The 24,307-nt window shown below is 42.1% G+C and overlaps 1 protein-coding gene across 4 annotated transcripts; it reads right to left on the reverse strand.

Moving 5' to 3' along the window:
- Positions 1-352: 352 nt before the first annotated feature.
- On the reverse strand, positions 353-22,724 carry HMGCR (3-hydroxy-3-methylglutaryl-CoA reductase). 4 transcript variants are annotated; one of them, XM_014830027.3, is made up of 20 exons: positions 22,573-22,724; positions 17,165-17,352; positions 16,348-16,459; positions 15,975-16,062; positions 14,504-14,588; positions 13,218-13,323; positions 9,429-9,535; positions 9,204-9,320; positions 8,638-8,798; positions 8,271-8,518; positions 7,978-8,159; positions 6,715-6,909; positions 6,186-6,344; positions 5,881-6,038; positions 5,097-5,202; positions 3,181-3,351; positions 2,727-2,867; positions 2,485-2,643; positions 1,913-2,067; positions 353-1,769 (listed from the first exon to the last, which is right to left on the reverse strand). In XM_014830027.3, the coding sequence occupies exons 2-20, from the start codon at positions 17,327-17,329 to the stop codon at positions 1,715-1,717; spliced, it is 2,670 nt and encodes an 889-aa protein (XP_014685513.1). In that variant the 5' UTR covers positions 17,330-17,352; positions 22,573-22,724; the 3' UTR covers positions 353-1,714. The 4 variants fall into 4 exon arrangements, with proteins under 4 accessions (XP_014685513.1, XP_070374028.1, XP_044633924.1 ...); XM_070517927.1 differs by having other exon boundaries at positions 7,978-8,156; positions 22,573-22,699; XM_044777989.2 differs by lacking the exon at positions 22,573-22,724 and adding an exon at positions 21,943-22,098.
- Between the last annotated feature and the right edge of the window lie 1,583 nt (positions 22,725-24,307).

The following is a 24,307-nucleotide window of genomic DNA, read 5'->3' on the forward strand; positions in this document are numbered from 1 at the left end:
TTCATAATTTACTGGAAATGGAAAAAATGTATAACAAAATGTATACAATTTAGTAAATGTACAAAACATTAATGTAGCAAGACGATACTGGTTACGGTCGCCGAGAGGAGGACTCAACACACTTTTCACCGCCCCCTCCATGGAAAGGTCACAGAAATAGTCATCACTGGCTGAAAAGTCACGACGGAAGCAAGTGAAACTTTACCACAACAGAAAGGTCCCTCTTCACAAGAGTCCTGCGGACCAGCTGCTCGGGGGCCGTCCCCGCAGCCACGGCGCTGCTGCACGTCCTCCAGAGTGCACCTTCTGGAGGCACCCCCAGCTCTCCAAGACCAACACTTGAAGCGTTAGATGTAATACAAAATAAGGAGTTCTTTATTATTTATACAAAACTGGTACATCCAAAAAAATTAAGATTCCACAACGCTGCTGACCCCCTGAAGAAGCGAAGAGCTCGTCCGGGCCCATCGAAGAGCCCATGTGAAGTTTCAGTCACCAACCTCCTGGCCGCAGGAACAAGGTACACTCCTCCTGGGTCATTCACGCGGCGTCTCCATGGCTCTGAAAGCTGATGGCCCCTCTCATCAGGCTCGACGAGCCAGCCAGGGCGTCCTGGACAGCATTCCAGAACGCTGTCTTCTCTGGCCCACGCTTACAGGGTTTGATCAGCACACAGTGGACTTTCATTGACTCCTTGAACACTGTCAGTAAATTCCTAGCACAAGCAGCTTTATTACAACATATACAGATTTGATACAGTTCTTGACAAAAAGTTATCTAGATTTTTCAGCTAAATAAATTTGTGTCTTTCAAGAAATTAAAATTGGCTTAGAGAAATGGTATTTTTCTTTCAAACCTGTGTTTTCCACCCTCTGGGCTCTGAGAGAGGCCACTGATTCGTATGGTTCTGATAAACAATCACCTCTGTCTAAGCACTATGAAGGGCTCTTGTACCTTTAATAAAGAGCACAAAACTCTCGTTCCTAAAGACTCAGGCTGAAGGGGACGCGATGGCCACTGTGGACAAACGTGCATTCCAGACTCATGTGGGCCCCTCTGAGCAGACCCCTGCAGGGGACCGCGGTGACCTGTTTCTGAGCGAGAACGACTCAGCCCTGCTAAGCACACTGTTTTGTAGTTCGGGAAGAAGAGCAATTCCTCCCTCGAAGAAGCAGGTCCCCGTCTGAAGAATCACATTGGCTACCCCAAAAGAAATCAAGAGAGACCAGCACCAAATGAAGGGTTAATTTACAAAAAATAAACTTAGCTCTTATTTCTTAAAGTTCTACAACCCAGACGTAATAAATTAACTATGAAATCAGGAGTTTCGTCAGCTACAGTATAATTTAAAAATCCATTTTCAACCCAGCGGGGGGCGGGGGTCTCCCACTGATCACCACGAGCCCCATGAATTTCTTCAAAGGAAAACACGGGTTCCGGCTCATATTTTCTCAACAGTGACGACAGATTAAGACCTGTGATGCCCGAGAGCATAAAATCCCTGCCGAGACCTCTCCGAGAGCACTGCAGCGAGGCACTGACCTGGAGCGCTCGGATCTGAGGGCGGCCCCCAGACCCTGTGGCAGCCCCCACCAAGCGTCGCCTCACACCGCGGCCACGCATTCGCAACCAGACCGTGCATCGAGCCTTTAATCAGATTTTACGTCAGTCCTTAGAACCCACGCCCATGCTGCAGTCCCCAGCTGGCGGCCACTCAAGCAGCCTTCTCAGTGCAAGTGCCCTGGAGGCCTTGTAGATTTACCTTTGACCTGTGGCAGAAAAAGACAAAGGAGAGAGACATGACGTCAGGAGTGCAGATTTTAAGTTGGGACTATTGTATCTGAGAAGTAGGTTTTTCTACTGTATACCTTAAGTACAGGGAAAACACGTTAAACGAACCTGTATCTCTTACCTGTTGTGAATCATGTGACTTCTGACAAGATGTCCTGCTGCCAAGGCTGCCATCAGGGACAATTCCCCAGCCATCACCGTCCCACACACAATCCTGGCCAGCTGCCGCGCATTCTCCCCAGGATTCTCTTTGCACGCTCCTTGCACACCCAGCATCTGCAGCCACAGAGAGACACAGCGGCCCTCAGCCCTAAAGTCACGATAACAGCCTCCAACTCAACCAACTAAAATGAGGGCAACTTCAGGGGCATCGGAACAGAACTGGACTCCACCGGAAGTGCCACACGAGCCAGTACTAACAACGCCCACCCCAGAGGAAATGTACCGGCACCACCTGGCTGGCAGCACACCTACTCAGAGGAGAACAACACTCATTTTCTCTCTTAACCTACTTTCTCAACTGACTAAGCATACGCCTGCACATGCGTACTCGGACACACTGGAGGAGGCTGGTGGAAACAGAAGAGGAAAAAGACCAGCTAAGATGGAGGTGAGTGACAGGCAGTGTCAGGTAGAAACACAGAATCCCAGCGAGTCAGAACGAGGCCTGAGGAGGTGCCTGATGTGTCATACCTGCAAACAGGCTTGCTGAGGGAGCAGGTTGGTGCCACCACCCACAGTTCCTATTTCTATAGACGGCATGGTGCAACTGATATACAGATCTTCATTTGTGGGGCCACTTGCTTCCATTAAAGTAATGCAGTTTGAACTACCAACATTCTGTGCTGCATCCTGAAAAACGTGAAAAGGAAAGTATTAAATAAACATCTCTCACTTAGAACAACAGAGAAGAGAAGTGTGGGAGGAGCCCTCACCTGCCCACAGGCAATGTAGATGGCAGTCACGATGTTGGCCGCGTGGGCATTGTAGCCCCCGATGCTCCCAGCCATGGCAGAGCCCACCAGGTTCTTATTAATGTTGACCTCAACCATAGCTTCCGTAGTAGTTTTCAATACCTAGAAAACAGAGGTGTGCACATTTCACATCTTCCCCAAGAAGGTTCAGGGGTATGTTACCCAGATCTTTCTTTCTGCACCTCCAAAGAGAAGGGAATTTAGAGGCGGCCCCATTCCAGCCCTGTCCTCAATAAAAAGAGGACCAGTGCAGTTCGTTCCTGGGAATGCCACACACAGGCTATGAGAGAACGGGCATCTTTAACATAAAACATACACCCATACCTTAACTTTACTTTGAATGTTAACAACCCTTTCCCCAACTTTTTAATCCAATTACTGATTAACAAAATAAAATATTCATGCCATCACTCACTTCTCTGACAACCCGGGCTGGAATGACAGCTTCACAAACAACAGACTTTCCTCGTCCCTCTATCCAGTTGATGGCAGCAGGTTTCTTGTCAGTGCAATAGTTACCGCTAACTGCCAGAATCTGCATGTCAGGGAAATACTCGTGGAGTTTTGAAAGTGCTTTCTCTGTACCCTATTAACAACAACAACAAAAATGGTAATCATGTTAAAATGCACAAAATTATTTATAGATGAGAGGCTTTATCTGTATCTAATAATACTTCTAAATACAACGACTATTATTTCCAAATACAATAGCTATATCACTAAGAAATCAAGCACAAAAGTACCAGCTGTTTTATTAACCATCACAGTGACCCATTTCTCAGTCAGATATAGATTCTTTATGTTTCTTTCCAGATATGAAAATGAAGTTCTTTGCAGTCACTGACAAACAGGAAGTAGATGAGAATGTTAGAGTACTCAAGTACTCAGTGGGAGTACTTAGAGTCCCGTCCCTGGAGAGAGTAACCAGCTCACGATCTGTGTGTTATCACACTGTTACCCGAAGGCCCGAGGGACCGAGCTTGTAAAGAGAGGTCAGGCAAAAAAGTATATCTTACACCAGTGAGACAGGTGTTGGGGTTTACACCACATGCAATATAAACAAGGCTTCCAAGGACTTCCAACTAAGTGACATTAATTCAATCAACAAATAAGACTTCAACAATCCAAAACATACTCAGTGGCAATTACAACATTTTTAAATTATGGTAAAATACATGTAACACAGAATTGACCGTCTTAACCATTTTCAAGCACACAGGTCAGCAGCGTGAGGCACATTCACACCGTTGCACATCTGGAGAACCGAGACCACACCATCACCACCACCTCCCCTCTCCCCCCTCCTCAGCCCAGCAACCATCTCTGACTTTCTGTCTCTGTGAATTTAACTGCTCTGGGGACCTCACAAGTGGGAATCACACAGTATTTGTCTTTTTGTGACCAGATTATTTCACTTAGCAAGTGAGCTCCAAGGTGCATCCGCAATTAGCGCGTCAGGACTTCCTCTCTGTGGACAGGGTGAGTCACACTCCACTGTATGTCCACACCGCATTTGGTTTGCCCACCCACCTGTCAATGGACACTTGGGTTTGCTTCCACCTTTTGGCGATTGTGACTAATGCTGCCATGAACACGGGTGTACAAATATCTCTTTGAGACCCTGCTTCCAATTCCTTTGGGTGGATACTCAGAAGAGGAATTGCTAGATCACAGTAATTCTATTTTTAATTTTTTGAGGAACTGCTATATTGTTTATTGGCGATTTTTAAAGCTTATGCACTAAGCCACGATCCTCTCTTTCTGAATGGTCCTTATATACAGGTAAACCACAAAATAAATTTTGCTAGCCTGCCTAGCTGACTTTAACATTTTACATGTGTGTCTGGTAAATAATAAATATCAGTAGAATAAATGTGAGCCATACACAACCTTCTTATAAGTAGATAATTAAAATAAATGGACTATACATATAAACTTGGTCTTTTAAACACAAGTCTTGAAGTCTCTAGAAGAGGTCAGCTTCCAAGGTTTACAGGACAAAGTTTTGAGGCGGTAACTGCAAGATTCTTCCCAATGCTTCTGAGCAGACACAGAGCACGGGTAATGCCAAGTCTAAATTAAAGGCACCCAATACAAACAGCGCCAGTCAACAGACGCTGGATTTACAGAACATGAGTTACAGGAATCAATACTTACCTTTCAATAAAAATCTGTCCATCAATTAACTGAGTAAGGAGTCTACGTACATGGTACAGAATTCAAAAGTCCAGGAGGGCACGGAGTAAACAGCTGGTCTGCTCCCCGCCTGTCTCCCGACCCCAGGGCCCTCTCCCGTCAGAGCACGTTCTGGTGTAGCCTGTCTGTGCTCACCTTCGAAATCATGTTCATGCCCATGGCGTCGCCCGACCTGGACTGGAAGCGGATGTAAAGATTGCGTCCCGCCACACTCGTGTGAAGTTTCTGTAGACGCGCAAACCTATAAACAAAAAAGGCAAAGATTTTTACATTTCTTTAAGAAGACGGAGGCTGTCGTAAAATCTAGTTTCCTACACATAAAAAAAAGCTCACAGAGATTATTCAATACATACTTTTCTTTAACTAAACGTTACATTAGAATACTAACACTGTCTTATTTGTATATGCCACAAAAAAGGAGGGCTGCAGACAGTCATTTCATCATAAACTGTAAAAGTCCAAATAAAAACAAGCATATGAGCTTGAATTATACCGGGGTTATCATTTGTACTGATTACGCTTCTTTATAAATTTAATTTTCTACATTCCAAGTATATCTACTATACTAATATTTACTTCTACTTGCAAAATCTCTTCCTAAAAAGGGCAATTCTAAGTCAAAACTCTCCTAGGGCAAAGTAACAGTCTACTAAAAGTGAGCCTTATAAAACCAACACACAACTTACTACCTCACAGTATTTTTTTCCTAATTTATCTCTAAAGATGTATTCACTTGGATAACATCCCCCTGCCCCCGCAACCAAGCACCAGTGTCACTCATTTTGAATGAATGCATTTAAAGTTGACATTTTCTTATGTCATCTTAAGCAGGCAATATGTTAACACTTACATTTAGTGATCACAGAAGAGGGCACTGGTTCTGAAATAAACGTGCACACACCCAAACCCACACACATACCTGCTGGTGCTGTCGAACGCCTCCTTTATCACTGTGAACCCTTCAGGTGTCTCAAGCCAGGCCTTCACTTCTGCAGAGTCACAAGCACGGGGAAGACGTACCACGGGGCCGCGGGTCATCCCATCTGCAAGGATTCGGCTGCTGGCACCTCCACCAAGCTGCCAGAGTATGGGAGAGGAGCACACGTTAATCCTGACAACACTTCAGCTTGTCCCAGAAAGCATTCTTGACTGTCCCCAAATCTCTTCTCATGGCCTGGCCCAGAATGTATCTTAAAACAGGCCAATAGATTGACGCCAACTTACGCCTATTGCTCTGCAGCCTCTGTTAGTGCTGGCCACAAGACAACCTTCCGTGGTTGCCATTGGAACCTGAAATTCTTTTCCATCCAAGCACAGAGGTCCTGCCACTCCAACAGGGATGGGCATATAGCCAATAACATTCTCACAACAAGCTCCCATCACCTACAAGGTAAAGTCAGGCACCAAGTGAAAATCTCTACTGCAAATACATAGCCCTCGTCATTAACAACTTTCTTCCAACTTAATTGTTTAGTGCATTTTTCAACAAAATTTATTTACTCTTTAAAAATATTCAAAATACTAAAATGTTTGAGCAATGACTATAAACAGGAAAAATATTTTAATTTCTATGACCTATATCATAAGCAGAATACAAAATTACAGTAAAATGATTTAAAAAGGAAAATGTTTTATAAAACTATGCACATATAAAAGACCAGTCACCAAAAAAACTAAAAAGCTAAAGACCAAAGCTACAAGACTAGCCTAAAAGCTACACAGCAAACCTTCTCAAATCAAGAAAATAACATACCAAGGAGTAGTTATAGTCCCTGTAAGGCAGATACTGGAGAGAAGAAGGCTCTGGAAGTTTTGTGGAAAGTAACTGTCGACGAATGGATACACCTCGTTCATGGGTTTCCATCAGAGATTCCAATTTGTAGGCTGGGATATGCTTAGCATTGACTAATTGGATGATCTCAGCATCACTAAGGAATTTTGCACCTTTCTAAAGAAATTAAAAAGAAATGGGAAGGGGTTCAGGAAAGGAGATGACAAAGACTTGAAGGACTGTACTTCACATGATTCGTAATAAATCAACCATTAATAGAAATATGCTCTCACTAGGGCTAAGACACAAGGACTTTAAGAGGAGAACCCGAAGGACTTTAGGGTTCCAAAGGCGATGATTTCAGTAGAAAGAAGAATATCAAAATGAAAGTAAATTCTTTAGAAAATGTGAAAACTAAATAAATGTAAGACCAAAACACTAAATTTTGCAACTGAGGTTCATAGAGGAAAAAAAACCCTGTAATTAAGATTCTGATGCCCACTCTTGTAAGTTTTGCTAACCCTGTACACAGCAAGACACCCAAGATATCCAAACTCATGTTAACAGGAATGAAGGAAAGGAAAGTAACAAAGAAAACCAAACCCGACTCTCCTCTCACTCAGACGCACGTAAATGAAGAATGAACCAGACTCAGCAGATGCGGCTGGACACAACACTCACATTACATAAAGCATGCGTGGACTCACACGGGCAGGCGAGCAGAACACCCTGTTCAAACCTCAGCAAGGAAAGCAAGCTTCCTCGTGAAAATCAAGCGTACTTTAAAAAAACAAACTTTCTTCTATCTTTGAATCTCACTTCTGTGTTAAACCTTTGTTAGGCTTTGACACACAAATGAGAACACAGTAGTTGCTCATCTCTATGATAAACAGCAATAAGGGAGAAAGAGCACTAACTCCTTTTTTTTTTTGCTGAGGAAGATTCACCTGAGCTAACATCCATGACAATCTTCCTCTATTAGAGCAGTGACTCTTGAGTCAGTAAATCTTGGACTCTTGCTCCCAGCGTTACCATTTTCCAGATGTATTACTTTGGGAAATACTTAAACGTCCTGAAGCCTCAGCTTTCTCACCTGAACAATGGAGATCATTCCACCTACCTCACAAGGTTGCAGGGAATAAATCAATAAGACCAGAACCTGTAAACCACACAACACTGCCTGGGACTCAGCAGGTGCTCCTTTTCTTACAAGACGTCAGCCCTGAGTGTGCCTTATTCCCTCACCTCCACATCCCCAAGGATCCGCAGACATTCTTCGTCGGGCCGAGGCTCCAGGGGAAGTTCAATTTCAGGTTCCTGCGTCTCCAGTTCCGGTGAAGCAATGAGTGAAGAGGAGGTGCCCACCACGAACGTCGCTCTGTTTGAGGTGTCAGCTTCGGCCACTAGGGGTTTTATAACCTCAACTGCTGAAGAGATCAAAAGAAATCTCACAACACTGAACCAAAGTTTTAAAATGGACTCAAGTTCCTGACAAATCAGCATTTTAAGAATGAGCAGTGAAGAGAATAAGAAATCACCTTTTCTTTCTGTGTTTATCCTCATCTCCTCCTCCGCCGCGTGGAATTTCTGGCTCTTTCTGACCAGTACAGGTTCACGTCTACAACAGTCGTCTGGGACTTTCTTTTGGGTCACTACCGGAGATGTGATAGGGTTTTTCAATGAGAGTGTAGATTCTGTCTCTGCTTTTTCAAAGAAGATGTACTTGACAGCCAGAAGGAGAGCTAAACTTAGGGTAATAACTTGTTCAATATCCATGCTGATCATTCTAAATAAAAGAAAGCAAATTAAAATGTTACTACTTGGAAATGTAAAAGGCACAACCTAAACCTTTAGTAGCAGAGTGCTATGATTAATATACAATAGAGCAGGTCTCAGATAACTTACTTGGAGAGATAAAACTGCCAGAGGGAAACACTTGGTTCAATTCTCTTGGACACATTTTCATCCAATCCTAAAGAAACCTTAGAATTTTCTGCTGTACTGTTTTGAGGAGAAGGATCAGCTATCCAGCGACTGTGAGCATGAACAAGAACCAAGCCTAGAGACTGAAATAAAATTAAAAAAATTATATATCTTCTGCATATCAACGGCACCTAACCTTCTCATCCTTAGCAACTGGATAACCAGACACTATCTTCCATGGCCTCTCCTCACCATGAAAAGAAAGCCCAGGCGTGCTCTGTGATCAATGACTGAAAACATCGCAGAGAACAAGTTTCCAAAGAGAGAAAGAAGAGGAACTTGAAAAATCTGTTTAGTGGAGAGACTAATAAAAACAAGGGCCCTCAAAGAAATGAGACACAAGTTAAGAAAAAAATGGAAGAGGAGCATCAGTGAAAGAGGCGAAAATTGCACAAAGATAAGAGGAAAGAAGGAAAAGCCCAAATTAAAAAGCAGAATATGACAGTGAAACTGAAGATACTGAAGGGAGAAGAAAACTACGTAATTACCATAATCATCTTCACCCTCTGAGTCACAGGATTTGGTTTATTTTCTTCCTCTTCTAAAACTCGAGCAAAGTGGCTGAGCTGCCAAATTGGACGGCCCTCACGGCTCTCCCGGGACAGCTGCAAAGCAAGTCAGCATTCGCTAGAAGGTACTGATTTTATTTAGGCGAACGGATCTAATGAGAAAGACTGCTCTTCTACTAAGGCCGTAAGGAAGAACGCTCTTACCTCTAAAACCAAGGACACACAAGCTGGGAAGAAAGTCATGAACACAAAGTAGTTGGCCAGAACAGACATGCAGCCAAAGCAGCACATAATTTCAAGTTGACGCACTCCTGGTTGGAGAAAAATCAAATATATCATTAGTAATGTATGTGTATTTTTGATGCTGCATACATCACAAGAACTCTTCCTATAGGTGGACAAATACATGAAAATATTACTATATTAAGCTCTTTGCCATCTGCTGGAAAAAGAATTAGGAACTCAGAGGTAATGCTAAAACTAAGACCACAGAAGGATTAACTCCATCAGGGGCAGAGGCCTCATCTTCTTCCATGTCCCCAACATCACAATGCCAGGCGTGGTGGTTGTGTTTAATACACATTTGATAATCCCCTTTTATGAAATGACGGTACAGTCATGCACTGCACAACGACGTTCTGGTCAACGACGGACTGCATGAACAACGGTGGTCCCATAAGATGTGTACCATACAGCCTAGGTGTGCAGGCTGTACCACGTGTGTGTGTGTAAGTATGCTGCACGATGTTCGCAAAGTGACGAAATCACCTAGTGACGCATTCCTCAGAATAGATCCCTGTCATTAAGCCACGTATGACTGATTGTACTGTTTTGAAGCAAGGACATAAAGGACAGGCAACTCTAAGGGAGCAACCCCCCCCACAGGTGTACTACTGATCCAGTCCCCCTCATTAACACAAAAGCAATTCACTTGCGGACCAAGGACTTTTCATAAAAGTAAAACATACTGCCAATGGTACCACTCCTGATATAGTACCATAAAAATCTTTTATGTGTACTACTGAACTCTGATTTCAATATAACCTCTATGGTGTCTACTGAGGTTCCTACAATTTGGCTTCATTTCATCGATCTGTTTGAAAAATGATTATGACGCAAAAATGCAACTCAAGATTCAAAGTTAACCAACGTTGCACTACAAAATGTTTAAGGTATCATTTGGTAATCTTCTCAAATAGAAGGTAACAGAACTATACACTAGAAAAGACCTGGGATTACCAAATCCTACTCCCCTACTTTATGAATAAACTTGAATATAAAACATAGTTCTGATGTCATCATATTAAATATAAAAACACTTCGTTTCTTTTGAGTATGAGGAGCTCAACCAAAGCAATGACAATGGAGATGAGAGGGGAATTGTGACTATAAAGTTAATTAGAAGCCAATTTTCTTTTCAAAGAACAGAGTGGGAGACGGGCTACTGTGGTTTTAATCCAAAGGAATGCTACTTTTCTTACGTTATTTCCAAATAACACGACGGTGAAAACTTCTGTGTAACAAAACGCTCATTCCCCAAAGTTCAACAATGACCAACCAAATCATGTTACGCAACCAAATTTCATTAAAAAGGAAGAGAATTTGACTAGTGTCTTGGAATTTGTTAGGATAAAATTTAAACTACAACAGTAGGAAGAAAAGAAAAAAAACCTCTAGGAAAAAAACCAATAGAAAACTGTTAACTTTTGCTTTGACTCTTACGCTGGCAGAGGGAAGGACACACAAAAAACACAAACTATCAAACCCTTCAAAATCATTTTCACAGTTCCTTAAAGCACTAGCACACAGTCGATTATGAGAAGCTAGTTGGGAAGGTTTGGTAACTATCCCTCACCTTTTTATTGCTTTTTATTTTTATTTATTTATTTGTGTGTCTGTGTGAAGAAGATTGGCCCTGAGCTAACATCTGTTGCCAGTCTTCCTCTTTTTGTTTGAGGAAGACTGTTGCTGAGCTAACATCCGTGCCAGTCTTCCTCTATTTTATGTGGTTTGCTGCCACAGCGTGGCTTGACGAGTGGCGTTAGCTCCGTGCCCAGGATCCAAACCTGCAAACCGTGGGCCGCTGAAGTGGGGCACACAAAGGTAAGTGCTATGCCACCAGGCCAGCCCCTATTTTTTATTTCTTAATTTTTAATTTTTTTACCAATGCTTTGAAATAAAACAATGAGTCCCTTTTCCTATAAAAACTGCTAACTAGAATAACACAAAAAAGCTCAGTTATATTTTATTTTCTGAATTACAATAGATCATTTGACTAAATAATAGAAAACATACATTGTACTTTTTTTTAAATTCTGCAGCAATTACTCGCAAATGTGGAAATTCAAGAGAATACAAAATTACAATAAGAATAGCATTACGAACAATCTATATTTGAAATAGTAGCTGAATATAATCTCAAACTTGAGACCATCGAAGCCATTACTGACCACTGCTTTCGGACATGGCTATCTAGTAATCTAATATCTGCGGCCGTGTGACGCCACTCCTGCTGCCATACGTTCTGCAGGCATTCTTCCTTACTCTGTCCCAGAACAGTCTCTCCGTGCCACTTTGCTACTACACAAAGGGACAGCACCAGTCTACACACTTTCAAAAAGGTAAGACCGTTTCCTTTTTACTAGCGTTCCAAAGGCTGACTTCCTAGTGAATAAGTGTTAAATCTGTCCTTCCATCCTACCCCGCGCCCAATCCCTAATTACATCATTTCTGTGTAGCTGTAAGGTCTCCTAACTGGCTTCTCCAACCACAAATGAAACCCCTTCCCTTGTCCACTTCTCTGATCTATCATGACAAAACTCACTACCCTACTTTGCACATCAGTTTCAAACGAATGACCCTTAGCTTCATGGCCCACTACTGTGGGTGAATTCCTGGCTAATCCTCTTCATCTTCTTATATACTCTTTTGCTTGAATAAAATCACATAGGTATGTTTCACCTGATCAAAAACATTTTTCTTGATTGTGGTGGTGCTTACATGATTGTATCTTTGTCAAAACTCAACCCCAAAAGAGTAGATTTTAAGGTACGCACATTTAAAAACATAATTTTAAAAAGTATCTTCTTTGCTAAATAAAATCTTCGTTGAATGACAGATTAAATAACTGAATAAATCAATCTACCCTCAGAAAGTCAGAAGAAATATTATATATTTAGCATACACCCAGTGAAGAGACCTCAACTAATAATGAGAATCAACTACCCTCCTAAAAGTTAGATAATTTATTTCTCAAAGAATGAAGCCCCTTATTGAGGGCACTAAGGCACCAGGAAATACACTAGAACAGTGGTTAACTAGGTGTGGCCTTTACGACAAAGCCATAAAATCTAGTCCTAACGGTTAGGACAGCTAGACAAGAGGGTGATATATTCATTCTGGAAAATTTCCATGCCAGCCCATAATTTTTGCCCCTTCTAATGGAGTTCTGTTTCTATTTAACACCTAATTCTCTACAATCCAATTAAAGACGAAGACCCCTAAGTGCTGAGGCCAGTGCCGGGTACTTGCTAAGACGTACTGCACACTCATCAAAGCTTCCAACAGCCTAACTTAGATCTGTCCAGCTCCTGGCTCGCGCACTGTCTCCCACAGGAACCCAACTGCTCATTTAGTCTGGGCCACAGGAGGGGCTGGAAGGCACTTTCCAGAGGAGCCTTGTAATGCAATCTTGGTTAAAAACCAAACAAGAAAACAGAAACTAAACCACCACAAAGTCATCAAAAGAGTGGAACATAGAACGAGAGGATGCAAGAGTGAGAAATAAATCAGTAGCCCGCTACTGAGTGTTCCCTGAAGCAGACAGGCACAAGGTCAGATACACCCACATACTCACATCAGAAAATTCTTCATGTTACACTTTTAAAGGTCAGAATTTAAGAATAACCATTGCAATCTAAGATGTTCTTTTTTCTCTTTATCTACAAATTTATTTCAAAATATATTAAGATATATTAAAAAGTGCTTACAAACCTGACATGGTACCAACTCCAATCACAAGACATTCTACAAGAGCGTCGAGGGTGAACGTGGGACCTAAAACCGCCATTCCACGGGCAATATTCTCCCTCACTTCATCCTAAAACACACACCAAACATATCAATGAGGATGAGGCACAAAACAACTTCGCCGGTGCGGATCCTGGGCATGGACATGGCCCTGTTCATCAAGCCATGCTGAGGCGGCATCCCACACACCACGACTAGAGGGACCCACAACTAAAATGTGCAACTATGTACCGGGAAGCTTTGGGGAGAAAAAGGAAAAATAAAATCTTTAAAAAAGAAAAAGGAGATTAGCAATAGTTGTTAGGTCAGGTGCCCATCTTTAAAAAAAAAAGAAAGAAAAAATTTTAAATAATTAATTACTTAATTAAATTAAATGTCAGAGAGCATCCTAGGACTTGCACTAAAATCTAATTTACTTTGCAAAGAATAAAATATACAATGCGATAAGACTAACAGACATTCCAGACGCGAAGTATGTACTAAGACAGAGGATTAAACAAAAGAACATACACAGCGCCCTGCTTTCCCTTGCCACTGAATGAGCTATTTCTTGGGAAGATTCCTTTGACACAGTGCATTAATCCTGTCTTTTAAATCCCACATAATTAAATCCTACAATATTTTATATTTTGGCTACACTGATAGAAGTTCTTAGGTGCAAATTTTTTGAGCCCATGTCAGTGTTATGAAACCAAAATCATATCCTCGTCAACATGTTCAAATGATCATAAACATCTATCAAATACATAATCAGGGCAGAAGTACATGCTATTTTATACTCAGATACTCTGATGCCAAATCGTTAAAAATGTGAGGTTCTTTAAAGTGAGTGGCAAACACCAAGATAAAACTGGAGATGGGAAATGATGCTAGGCTGCCTCAGGGGTTTGGAAATAACTCTCCCCGAGACCCTCTCCCATCCGATCCCGTCCTGCTTGCTGACATGTTTCACTAGGTAGACACTCTCATTTATCCAAAAGCCATAGCACCCTACCTTCTGAAACCTTCACGAAGGAGAATGGGAAGACTCCAAATTCCAGAAGCTACGGAATTGCGAGCGAGTTCTTGGACATGGGGACAGCTCCTAGGTATCTAGGAAGATCAGTCTTAGGAAGTGACAAGTAAACTGGAAACTGAGGGCAATTCCTGAATCTTGGACTATGAAGAAACTCTACTAATCCTTCCTATTAATGTAAACCAACTGAAAAAAGAAATACTATTAACATTCACGTCTTAGGAATAATACTCACCTGCGAGTTGGAACTGAGGGCAAACTTCGCGAGAGCACTCGCTCTGGAAAGGTCAATCAGAAGCAGGAAAAAGGGCAAAGCTTCGCTGGAAAAAAATAAGACGATGCAGGACATTGAACAGAGGAAAAAATACGGCTTAAAAAATCTTTTATAAAACAAAACATTTTCCTCCTCATGCACTGCACGACCCTCTAGGCCATATACCTTATTGTGGACCAAAAAGTGCAATGTTAAAAATGTAAATATATTTACACAAAAATATAACTTTGATAATTTTACAGCAAAATATCACCCTTAGTAAAAAATGTCTCCTTGAATTGGTGTGGGGGGACAAAAGTGGAATATATGCAATTTTTTTTCATTAGCCACTACTTGTGGAAGCATAAACTAAACAAGCTTTCTGGAGAATAAATTGGCAATAACAGTACTCAAAAGCCCTAAAAGCTTACACAGTCACTGTCTCACTCCTGGGAATGGATCCTAAGAGAATGACTATGAATATGAACAAAAATGTAGCTAAGCATTCCTCACAGAGTTGCTATTAATGGAGGAAATTAAATAACCTAACAATCCAGTCCTAGAGAATTAAATAAACTACAATATATTCATACAGGAGACTATTAAACAACGACTAGAAATAATTTACTTTAACATTAAGGACACGCAAAGACGTTGATAAACTATTACTAGGCATAAGGAAGTTACAGAGCGTATACAGCAGTCCCTCCTTATCTGCGGGGATACGTTCCAAGACCTGCAGTGGATGCCTGAATGCAAGGAAACTACCAAACTCCATATACTATGTTTTTTCCTATACATACACACCTATGATCACGTTTAAGTTATAAATTAGGCACAGTAAGAGATGACAACAATAACTTCTCTTTGGCGTATCCAAATTGCCAGCATCACTACTCTTGCACTTTGGGGCCGTTATTAAGTAAAATAAGGATGACTTGAACACAAGTGCGGCCACATCTCGACAGCTGACTGGGTAACCGAGACGGCTGCCAAGTGACTAACAGGCAGGCAGCACGTCCAGCAAGGATACACTGGACAAAGAGATGAGCCACATCCTGAGTAGGGTGGAGCGACAGGCAAGAGACTCAGCACGCTACTTAGAATGGCCCAAACTTAAAACTTAGGAATCGTTTATTTCTGGAATTTTTTATTTAATATTTTCAGACTGCAACTGACCACAGGTAACTGAAACTGCGAGAAGTGAAACCACAAATAAGGGGGCACTACTGTACACAGCACAATCTCAGAGGTTTTCTTCAAGGACAAAAGAAGTGGGAAAGGATACTGAAACGCTAACAGGCAATACAAACAGCTAAATGATTACATAAAAATTTTCCCCATATTTTCTATAAACATTTGGAAATTTATATATTACAATACTTTATAACATAGAGAAGAAAAGTTCTCAACATATTTTGAAAAAAAGTATACTCAAGCTTTAAATACTTACTTCAAGCCTGTCAATTCTTTATCTAGGAAATGAATGACAACTGTACTGAATACAAAACTTGAGAAAATTGTGAAGAGGCCAGCAATACCTAAAAGGACAAAATTCAACAAACTGAAAAAATGGATCCTTCATTACACAAATAACATATAGTCCCATGCAATATTGTGAGAGAAACAGCACTATTTTCCACAGATTACTAAGGTCTCAAATATGAGAATGACTAACTCCCAATAGTAAGGAAACTACTGAATGTACGCAGCACACTTTAAGCAATACATAAATTTCCACACACGATTTGAACAAACAGGTGTATTTCCATAGCAAATCAAAAGTCTGGTAGCACACAAAGAAGTTTAATGTACAAAATGATTACCTAAAATATATTTTGATCCAAGTTGACGTAAATTCTGGAACTGGAAATAAATATACAGGATTGCTATGCATCGTGTTATTGTCAGAATTATAATGTCACTGCTCAAAACATCCTATTGGGAGAGACAGAAAATTCCAACAGCTTTAGCTTTTAAAATAAGCGATTAAAAATAAGAATTTATATTTCGTACACATCATTAATTTACATATTATGATAAATGTAAGCACAAAACAAGTCCGAAAAATATTAAATATGCAAATCAAAAATTAAATCCAGGGGCTGGCCCGGTGGCACAGCGGTTAAGTGTGCATGTTCCACTTTAGTGCCCTGGAGTTTGCCAGTTCAGATCCCGGGTGCGGACATGGCACCACTTGGCAAGCCATGCTGTGGCAGGCATCCCACACATAAAGTAGAGGAAGATGGGCACAGATGTTAGCTCAGGGCCAGTCTTCCTCAGCAAAAAAGAGGAGGATTGGCAGATGTTAGCTCAGGGCTAATCTTCCTCAAAAAAAAGGGAAAAAATTAAATCCAATTTTTAAACAATCCACTCACTGGTTAAGCTAATCGTCTTTCACTGTCACTTATAAAAGCTATGTTTCTCAAGTAAAGTCAATTACATTCATTTGTGTACAAAAGACAAAAGCATTTCCAGTGCATTTCCCTACTATATAACTAAGTGGAAATTTGAGATACATTCATGAATACTAAAAGATTTTACTTATTAACTTTTTTTGATTTTACAGTCTCTAAAAGGAGGCATTCTTTAGAAACTGAAAATGCAATTTACTGTAGTCAATATCAAATTAATTTCACAAACCTCTTCAAACTTTGGACACTCATAATTCCAACCACAGATCTTATTGTTGCCAGTAAACATGTTCATGGACATCATACAGATGGTCAGTGTCACCGTCCCCACTATGACTTCCCAGGGATGGGAGGCCACAAAGAGGCCATGCATTCGGAAAAGTCTTGACAACATTGTAGCTGCAGAATCCTTGGATCCTGTAAGGAACATCAAGTCAGAACACTTAGTATACAGCTCATTGTATTTTTAGGAAAAGATCCTAAGGAAAAGTGTCATGTAAAACCCCGCTTTGTATGCACGGTGTCTTGTACGTATAAATAACAGTATTTGATAGTGTTCCTTAAAATTCTGGAAAATAACTGTAAAATTAAAATAAGAGAACTCTGTTAATACTTTTTTACTGACAACACTTAAATCCTCTATTATTCACTAGCAACCAACTTAAAAGCAGTTATTTCTTACAAGTTGCATGACTTCAAGCATTTAAGACCAAACCAAATAATATGTCAGCCAAGGAGGAGAGTGATAAAGCAGAAAACACAGTGAGAAACAACTATTCACATGTATTTCTAATTACCCCGACAGAAAATGCAATAAGCACCCTGTTCCTTCCTCACATTCTGGTAGAGCGTCCTCCTGTAAACCACGATCTCAACTTATACAGAAAGCTCCTCAACGCCCATCATACTTCTCCATTCCATCCGACACACGATACAATGTCACTAGCCAAATGACGTTAAATAAACCTTCCCAATGTTGTGTCACCAGAGGATAGTCTTTCCCCAGGCTTCTACAGCTAATCAAAATGCTAGAGCAGTACCGAGAGAAGAGGCCGGCCGGCAAAGCAGATGTCTACGGCATTCAAAGCTTCCCAACAGAACACAGAGCTAACTGTGATCTAACGCCTACCACGACTAAACTCCCCAGGTTTGCTGCTAAATAATAATGATTTTGACATTCTGATTTTTTAAACAACTGATAGTCATTGGTCTCTAATATAGGAACTTGCAAGTCTTATTTCTTACACTAAAATTAATGCTAATGTAAAGCATATTAACTACCCATAAAAATCAATTAAAATTAAGATTTAAACACTAAGCCCATTGTTTGACACACTAGCAAGAACTCAGATGAATCTCACATTTATAATAATAACTAAGAAATTCATTTATTGAAGACAAAATTTTAAAAGATACCAAATTAAGGAAGAGAAAGTATTAATCTACCTAAAGGATTAAGGGAAAGAAAATAGGGGCTGACCCCGTGGCTGAGTGGTTAAGTTCACGCGCTCCGCTGCAAGCGGCCCAGCGTTTCGTCAGTTCGAATCCTGGGCGCGGACATGGCACTGCTCATCAAGCCACACTGAGGCAGCGTCCCACACGCCACAACTAGAAGGACCCACAACGAAGAATATACAACTATGTACTGGGGGGCTTTGGGGAGAAAAAGGAAAAAAGTAAAATCTTCAAAAAAAAAAAAAAGAAGAGAAGAGTAGCTTTTAGGAAATAAAGCAATAACTACGCGTTCTCTCTGACTGCATCACTGTTCTCTCTACATTTCAACCATACCAGGCCAGCAGCTAGATACGTGGTTTTCAAACTGTAGGTCACAACCCTTCACTGCATCAATTAGATCATGAAAGCAATTTTGTGAGTGAGAACAAACATTTTTTAATAAAATAAAATAGAAAAAAATGTGAGTAAAGACATGTAGTATGGATAGGTATTACTTCTTGAAACTTTGTTTCACGAAACTATACACCTACGAGTGTGGGTACTGGCTTCCAACATAACAGGCATTTCTTATAGTGGGTCTCAATTTTAAAAGGCTGGCGGTCACTAAGATATATAAACGTGGCAGGCATCTGCTTGTGCTTATTCATGCCTCTTCAACCTTCCTCCCCAGCCCTATTCCTCATTGTATCCTCCAGCACCTTGCACTCACATATAGCAGTTGCTCAACAAATACCAGCTTAATTAAAAACAAATTCTTAAACTACAGTAGCATGCATTTTATTGACACATCTTGAAACAGACCCAAAGATGACTTTCTTTTTCAAAGTCCCCTAGATATGGATCTAACTCCCCTCCTCTAGCCCCCCCAGTTAAAAGCTGAATGCAGCGCATTCAGGGAGCATTCAGGGAACGTATAAAAGGTGGATGGGGTGGGGAAGAGAGGTTACATATCTACTACCCTGGAAAATGAAACAATAACAAAAATACTTTCTGTTAAATTAGCATGGACTTGGACTTAAAGTATCAAAGAGTATTAATCATATCTTAGATTTGAACCCTACTTCATTAAAACCAAAAGCCTCATAAGAGGCTAGATTTTCATGATGGTATCACATAACTTCTATCACATAACTTCCTTCTTATATTTTAAAACAAAAAACAAAACCCTACAAACTAGTCTAAAGGATCAACTAGCATCAATGTTCCAGAAAATGAACGAACTAAAAACACGTTTCAAAACCAGGTCAAAATGATTTCTAACACTCCCTCCTCAAAACACCCCTCAACTCAGATTATTCTCTATCAAGTCAATGTATTCTTCACTATTAAAGTTAATTCAGTTGAATTAAAATCTGAGCTGCAAGCAAGAAGGCACCCCTATTTGATCACAAATCAGTTTAGCATTATTAGCACATAATTATACATTAGGCACATTATGTTTTCCCTCAGAAAGATTCCATGGCAGCATTGTCAATTCTGCAACCTTTCTTTCCTAGGTGTAAAGTCATCTTTGCAACATTCGGGAAAAGAATTACACAGGATCCCTGAACCATCCCCAAAGAGAATCTTACCTGTTTGGAAATACAAACTGAGCAAACGAATGTACAAATGTGTCAAAAGTAACCATAATTGCACACATTGCAATTCCTCACAAGCACCCTCTTCATTCCCCTGTGATTACGCAAAGCATGTAAATGCCATAGAATCCAGTCTTGCACCTTCATCAGCAATTGCAAGTGGCACCAGCAGGCTACAGGACAGCTTACACAAAGTCAAGAGACAGTATTTATGCCATGCTGCAATAAAAATAAATTGTACTTTAAAAAATCAAGTTAAACAGGTGATGTATGCCTTGCTTATTCAGACTGAAGCATGCTGCAAATATTTCACAGATTCTTCAAAAGAATGGATAATTCAAATTCAAAGGAATCCTCAAACTGCAATCCAGTATGCTACAGGAACCACCTACCATGGCCAACTGCAGAAAAGGATGCTTTGGCGTCATACTCTGATTCTTTCCTCCCACTCAGCACTCCTCCTGTGTTCACATTCCAGTAGTTGATTATACACTATCTTACACTGTTCTCAAAGTAATAGCTGTATAGGTTTTGTTTCTTTGAAGGAAAGAACCATGTCTTATACTGAGTCATTTTTAATCCTGACAGGATCTAGAATTCTGCTGTTCAACCCAGTAACCCAGAAAAAAAAATTACTGCACTGGAAATCAGGAAACCCGGATTCTACACCTAATTCTATTACATGCTACCTGTTTGTAAGTCGTATCCCTCTTTACTCACTTAGGAAGCCAGACCTCCAAAGTTCTTTCACAAAGACAAGTATTAAGTGGAACCATATGAAACTGCTCTTTTTGTAGGTAAAGAAAGCTGAATTTCAAATATCAGCAATTTCATATGGCTCAACCTAAATAGATACTGATATAGATAGATGTGGTTACAGAAACCAGACAATACAAGAATAAACGGAGTGCACATACATACACACTCATCCTGAAATGCCTGTGCCACACACACGTTTCCATAGGTTAATGCTGTAATCTTTGCACAATTTTTTAACCTTCATGTTACTAATTTCCATTTGTCCTTACTGACAAATTCATCATAAATTCTGGAAAGACAGTACAACAAAGCAAGCCCGCAAAATCCAGTCTCTCCCCAAAGCACACTCCAGGCCCTTGCTCGATAATCTCTGAAGTCATAAAATGTCTTTAATTGCGTGGAGAGGAAAATAAATTCACAAGCAAACAAAAAAGTACATTCTCTCCGTTGTGAGATGTTGATATTAAGCTCGATTATTTAAGCATGGTCCGGAAACAACTGTTTCCTACGACCTCCAGAACCAAGTCTAAGAAGGCATGTCCTCAAGCCCTGAAATATCTCAAGCGACCATGTAGGACGGAGCACATCCACCTCCTCCTCCCGCAGAAAGTGTTCTATTTTTGAACCTGCAAGGTAGGTTCTTCCTAACCCAAACCAAGTAATCCCGAAACCCTGCAAGGTTAGAACTAAGGCACACCAGCACCAAGGAGACTACGCCCTTCGCAAGAAAAAAAAAAAAAAACAGCAGCAGCAGCATCCTTTCAGTCCCTGGGCGAGTCCCTACCCTGGCTCTGCATCTTCTCACCCCGCGTCTCCTGGAAAGGCCCGGACACGTGCACGCAGATCCAGCCAGCGGCGCCGGGCCGGTCAGCAGAGTTTCCGGGGCTCCCCCCCGGCCTCGCCGGGCAGCTGCCGCCCGGGCGCGGCCCTCCGCACGCTCCCCGCCGAGCCCCCAGCCCTGCCCCAATCGGGGGGCCTCCGAGGCCACCCGGCCCGGCCCCCTCCCTGCACGGGGGGCCGTGACCCCGCGGCGAGCGCCGCCACCCCTCCGCCCGGCCGCCGCCTCAAGGGCGTCTCCGGCAGTCCCCGCCGCCCGGCCGCCGCCCCGCCAAGCCGCACCGGCTGCCGGCGCCGGAGCCCGAGACCCGCCCCAGCGCGGCCGACCCCACTGCCGCCCGCCGCCCCGGCCGCCCCTCTCGGCCCCCGCCCGCCTCACCTCCCGGTCTCGCTAGAGGCCACCGAAGCAGGGGCCGGCGCTCCGCCCGTCTCCACTCCACGGAGACGCGGGGCGGAAGGAACCCGAGCCGACGCACGCTCGGGACCGGCAGCGTGCGACCAATAAGAAAGGATCGTCCGATCGCCCAGCCAATCAGCTGGGGGCTGCCCGGCCTGACCGCGTGACGTCACGAACGGTCGCCTTAACAACCGCCCACAGCTGCCGCCGGCGCGGAGAAGCTCACCGCACCATCTCTCCCCACGGCCGCGCCAGCCAATGGCCGGGCGAGGCCCAGCCCTGGGGCCTGCCTATTGGCCGGGGCGCCGTGGCGGCGCCAGCGTGGAGGCTGCCCGGGCGCAGGCGATAGGGGATCGCGCGGGTGGGGTGTCCGCGGCCCCGGCCCTGACCTGTGGTCCTCCCGCCGTGCGAGCACGACGGGAGCTTGGAGATGAACGCAGGGTCGTGTTGAGGACAGAAAACTCAATTCCCCAGTGGAGAGAGAGAGGGAGGGAGGTGGGGGTGGCCCTGAAAAAAGAGGGACGTAAAAAAGGGAAGGAGGCAGCGAGGTGCAACCCAAACCTCAAGCTGACCCGTATCCGAAACCTTAGCCGACACCTTCTTGTGACTTACCCGTTCGTGTAAATGGCTCCAGTCGCTGGGGTGCCTCGCTCTGTCTCTTTCCTCCCCTCCCGTGCGGGGCACTAGTCACACCCTGTGGATTCTCGGCATTCCCTCTGCCCTCCTCCTGCTGTAGGCCTCTATTACGTCTTACCTGAAATCGTGCAATAGCCTCTCCTGACTGGTCTCTCCACTTTTGGGTGCTTCCACCTTACAACCTGTTACTCCATTGGCCTGCCAAACCGTCGGGAGTTGCTGTCTACTGGATTAAAGAATCGGACACCACCAATATGGGCTCACCCCACATTTCTTGCGTATCTGTCACTGCTTGCCAGTGTCACCCTTACATTTCAGCCAAAAGAGTAACTGACATTGTTTCAGTCACACTCAATACCTTTTACCTCCCTGCTTATCTTCTGTTTAATCTGGATATGCTTACCCATTTTAATTGTTGAAATACTAACTATCCTTTAGGACCATTTCATTTGCCACCTCCTTTCCTAATTCCCTCAAATATGTGTCATCTGTCCCTGCTTTGAACACCTGTAACATTTCCATAATATTCTGTGACTTGTCTTTTTATCTTATTATGTGGAAGTTTCTTAAGAACAGCAGTTATAATCCGCTCAATTTTTTTTCTTTTTTTTTAAAGATTGGGACCTGAGCTAACAACTGTTGCCAATCTTTTTTTTTTTTCTGCTTTTTTTCTCTCCAAACCCCTCCAGTATACAGTTGTATATTTTTTAGTTGTGAGTCCTTCTAGTTGTGGCATGTGGGACACTGCCTCAGCGAGGCCTGGTGAGTGGTGCCATGTCCACGCCCAGGATCCGAACCCGTGAAACCTTGGGCCACTGAAGTGGAGCGCTCAAACTTAACCACTCGGCCATGGGGCCGGCCCCAATCCACTCAATTTTTAAGGCTCTGTATTTTGAAATGCAGTCCCCAGAACATACTATACACTTAGTAGGAGTTTTAATAAACTATTTTCTTGCTGAATTCCCATAATCTTTATAAAATAGATATCTCCATTTACTATTTTTTTAAAAAGGTGAATTTGTTAAGCAACTTGCTGTAGATCCCATAGATAAGAATTAGAAAAACTGGGATTTGAACCTAAATCTAAAGCTTATGCTGGTTCTACTATACTCCACTGCTTCAGTATAGGACCTTTATTCATACTTCTTTACCAAATACTTCTGGAAAGTCCTTTCTATGCAATGCACCATAGTTGGCACTGGAGATATAGTGACAAACATGACAGACATGGAAACTGCCTTTATGAACCTTACATTCCTCCACAGAATAGATGATCATTAAATATTTGTTGAATTAATTATAGTGGAAGGGAAGAGTTTTCACAGTGAACAAGACTGAGGTGAAGTAAGCAAAGATGACAGTACTCCATGATGAGTCTTATCAAAAGTAAGAAGGAAGGAGGACCTGTAAGAGCTAAGAGCCTAGAAACTTTGTTATACTTTTAATGTTCCTAAAGTCCAAAGAGCCAGGCATCTCAGAAGTTACACATTACACAAATGCCTGCTAATATAAATTCAAATAAGGATCAGGAAGCTGTTTCCACAAAAGGCTTTAGACCAAGATTTGGAAAGTTTCACTCCCACACTCCACTTAATTGAGAACTTTGATGAGTATATGAGTTCCAAAGCAAGCAATAATGAAACTTTAATTGTCTGGTATTATGTTCTTAAAGCAACTTCTATATGATTCCCAAAATGCATTTCTAAAGAAT

Source organism: Equus asinus, chromosome 9, assembly GCF_041296235.1.
Source record: "Equus asinus isolate D_3611 breed Donkey chromosome 9, EquAss-T2T_v2, whole genome shotgun sequence".
In the NCBI taxonomy this organism is placed as follows: domain Eukaryota; kingdom Metazoa; phylum Chordata; class Mammalia; order Perissodactyla; family Equidae; genus Equus; species Equus asinus.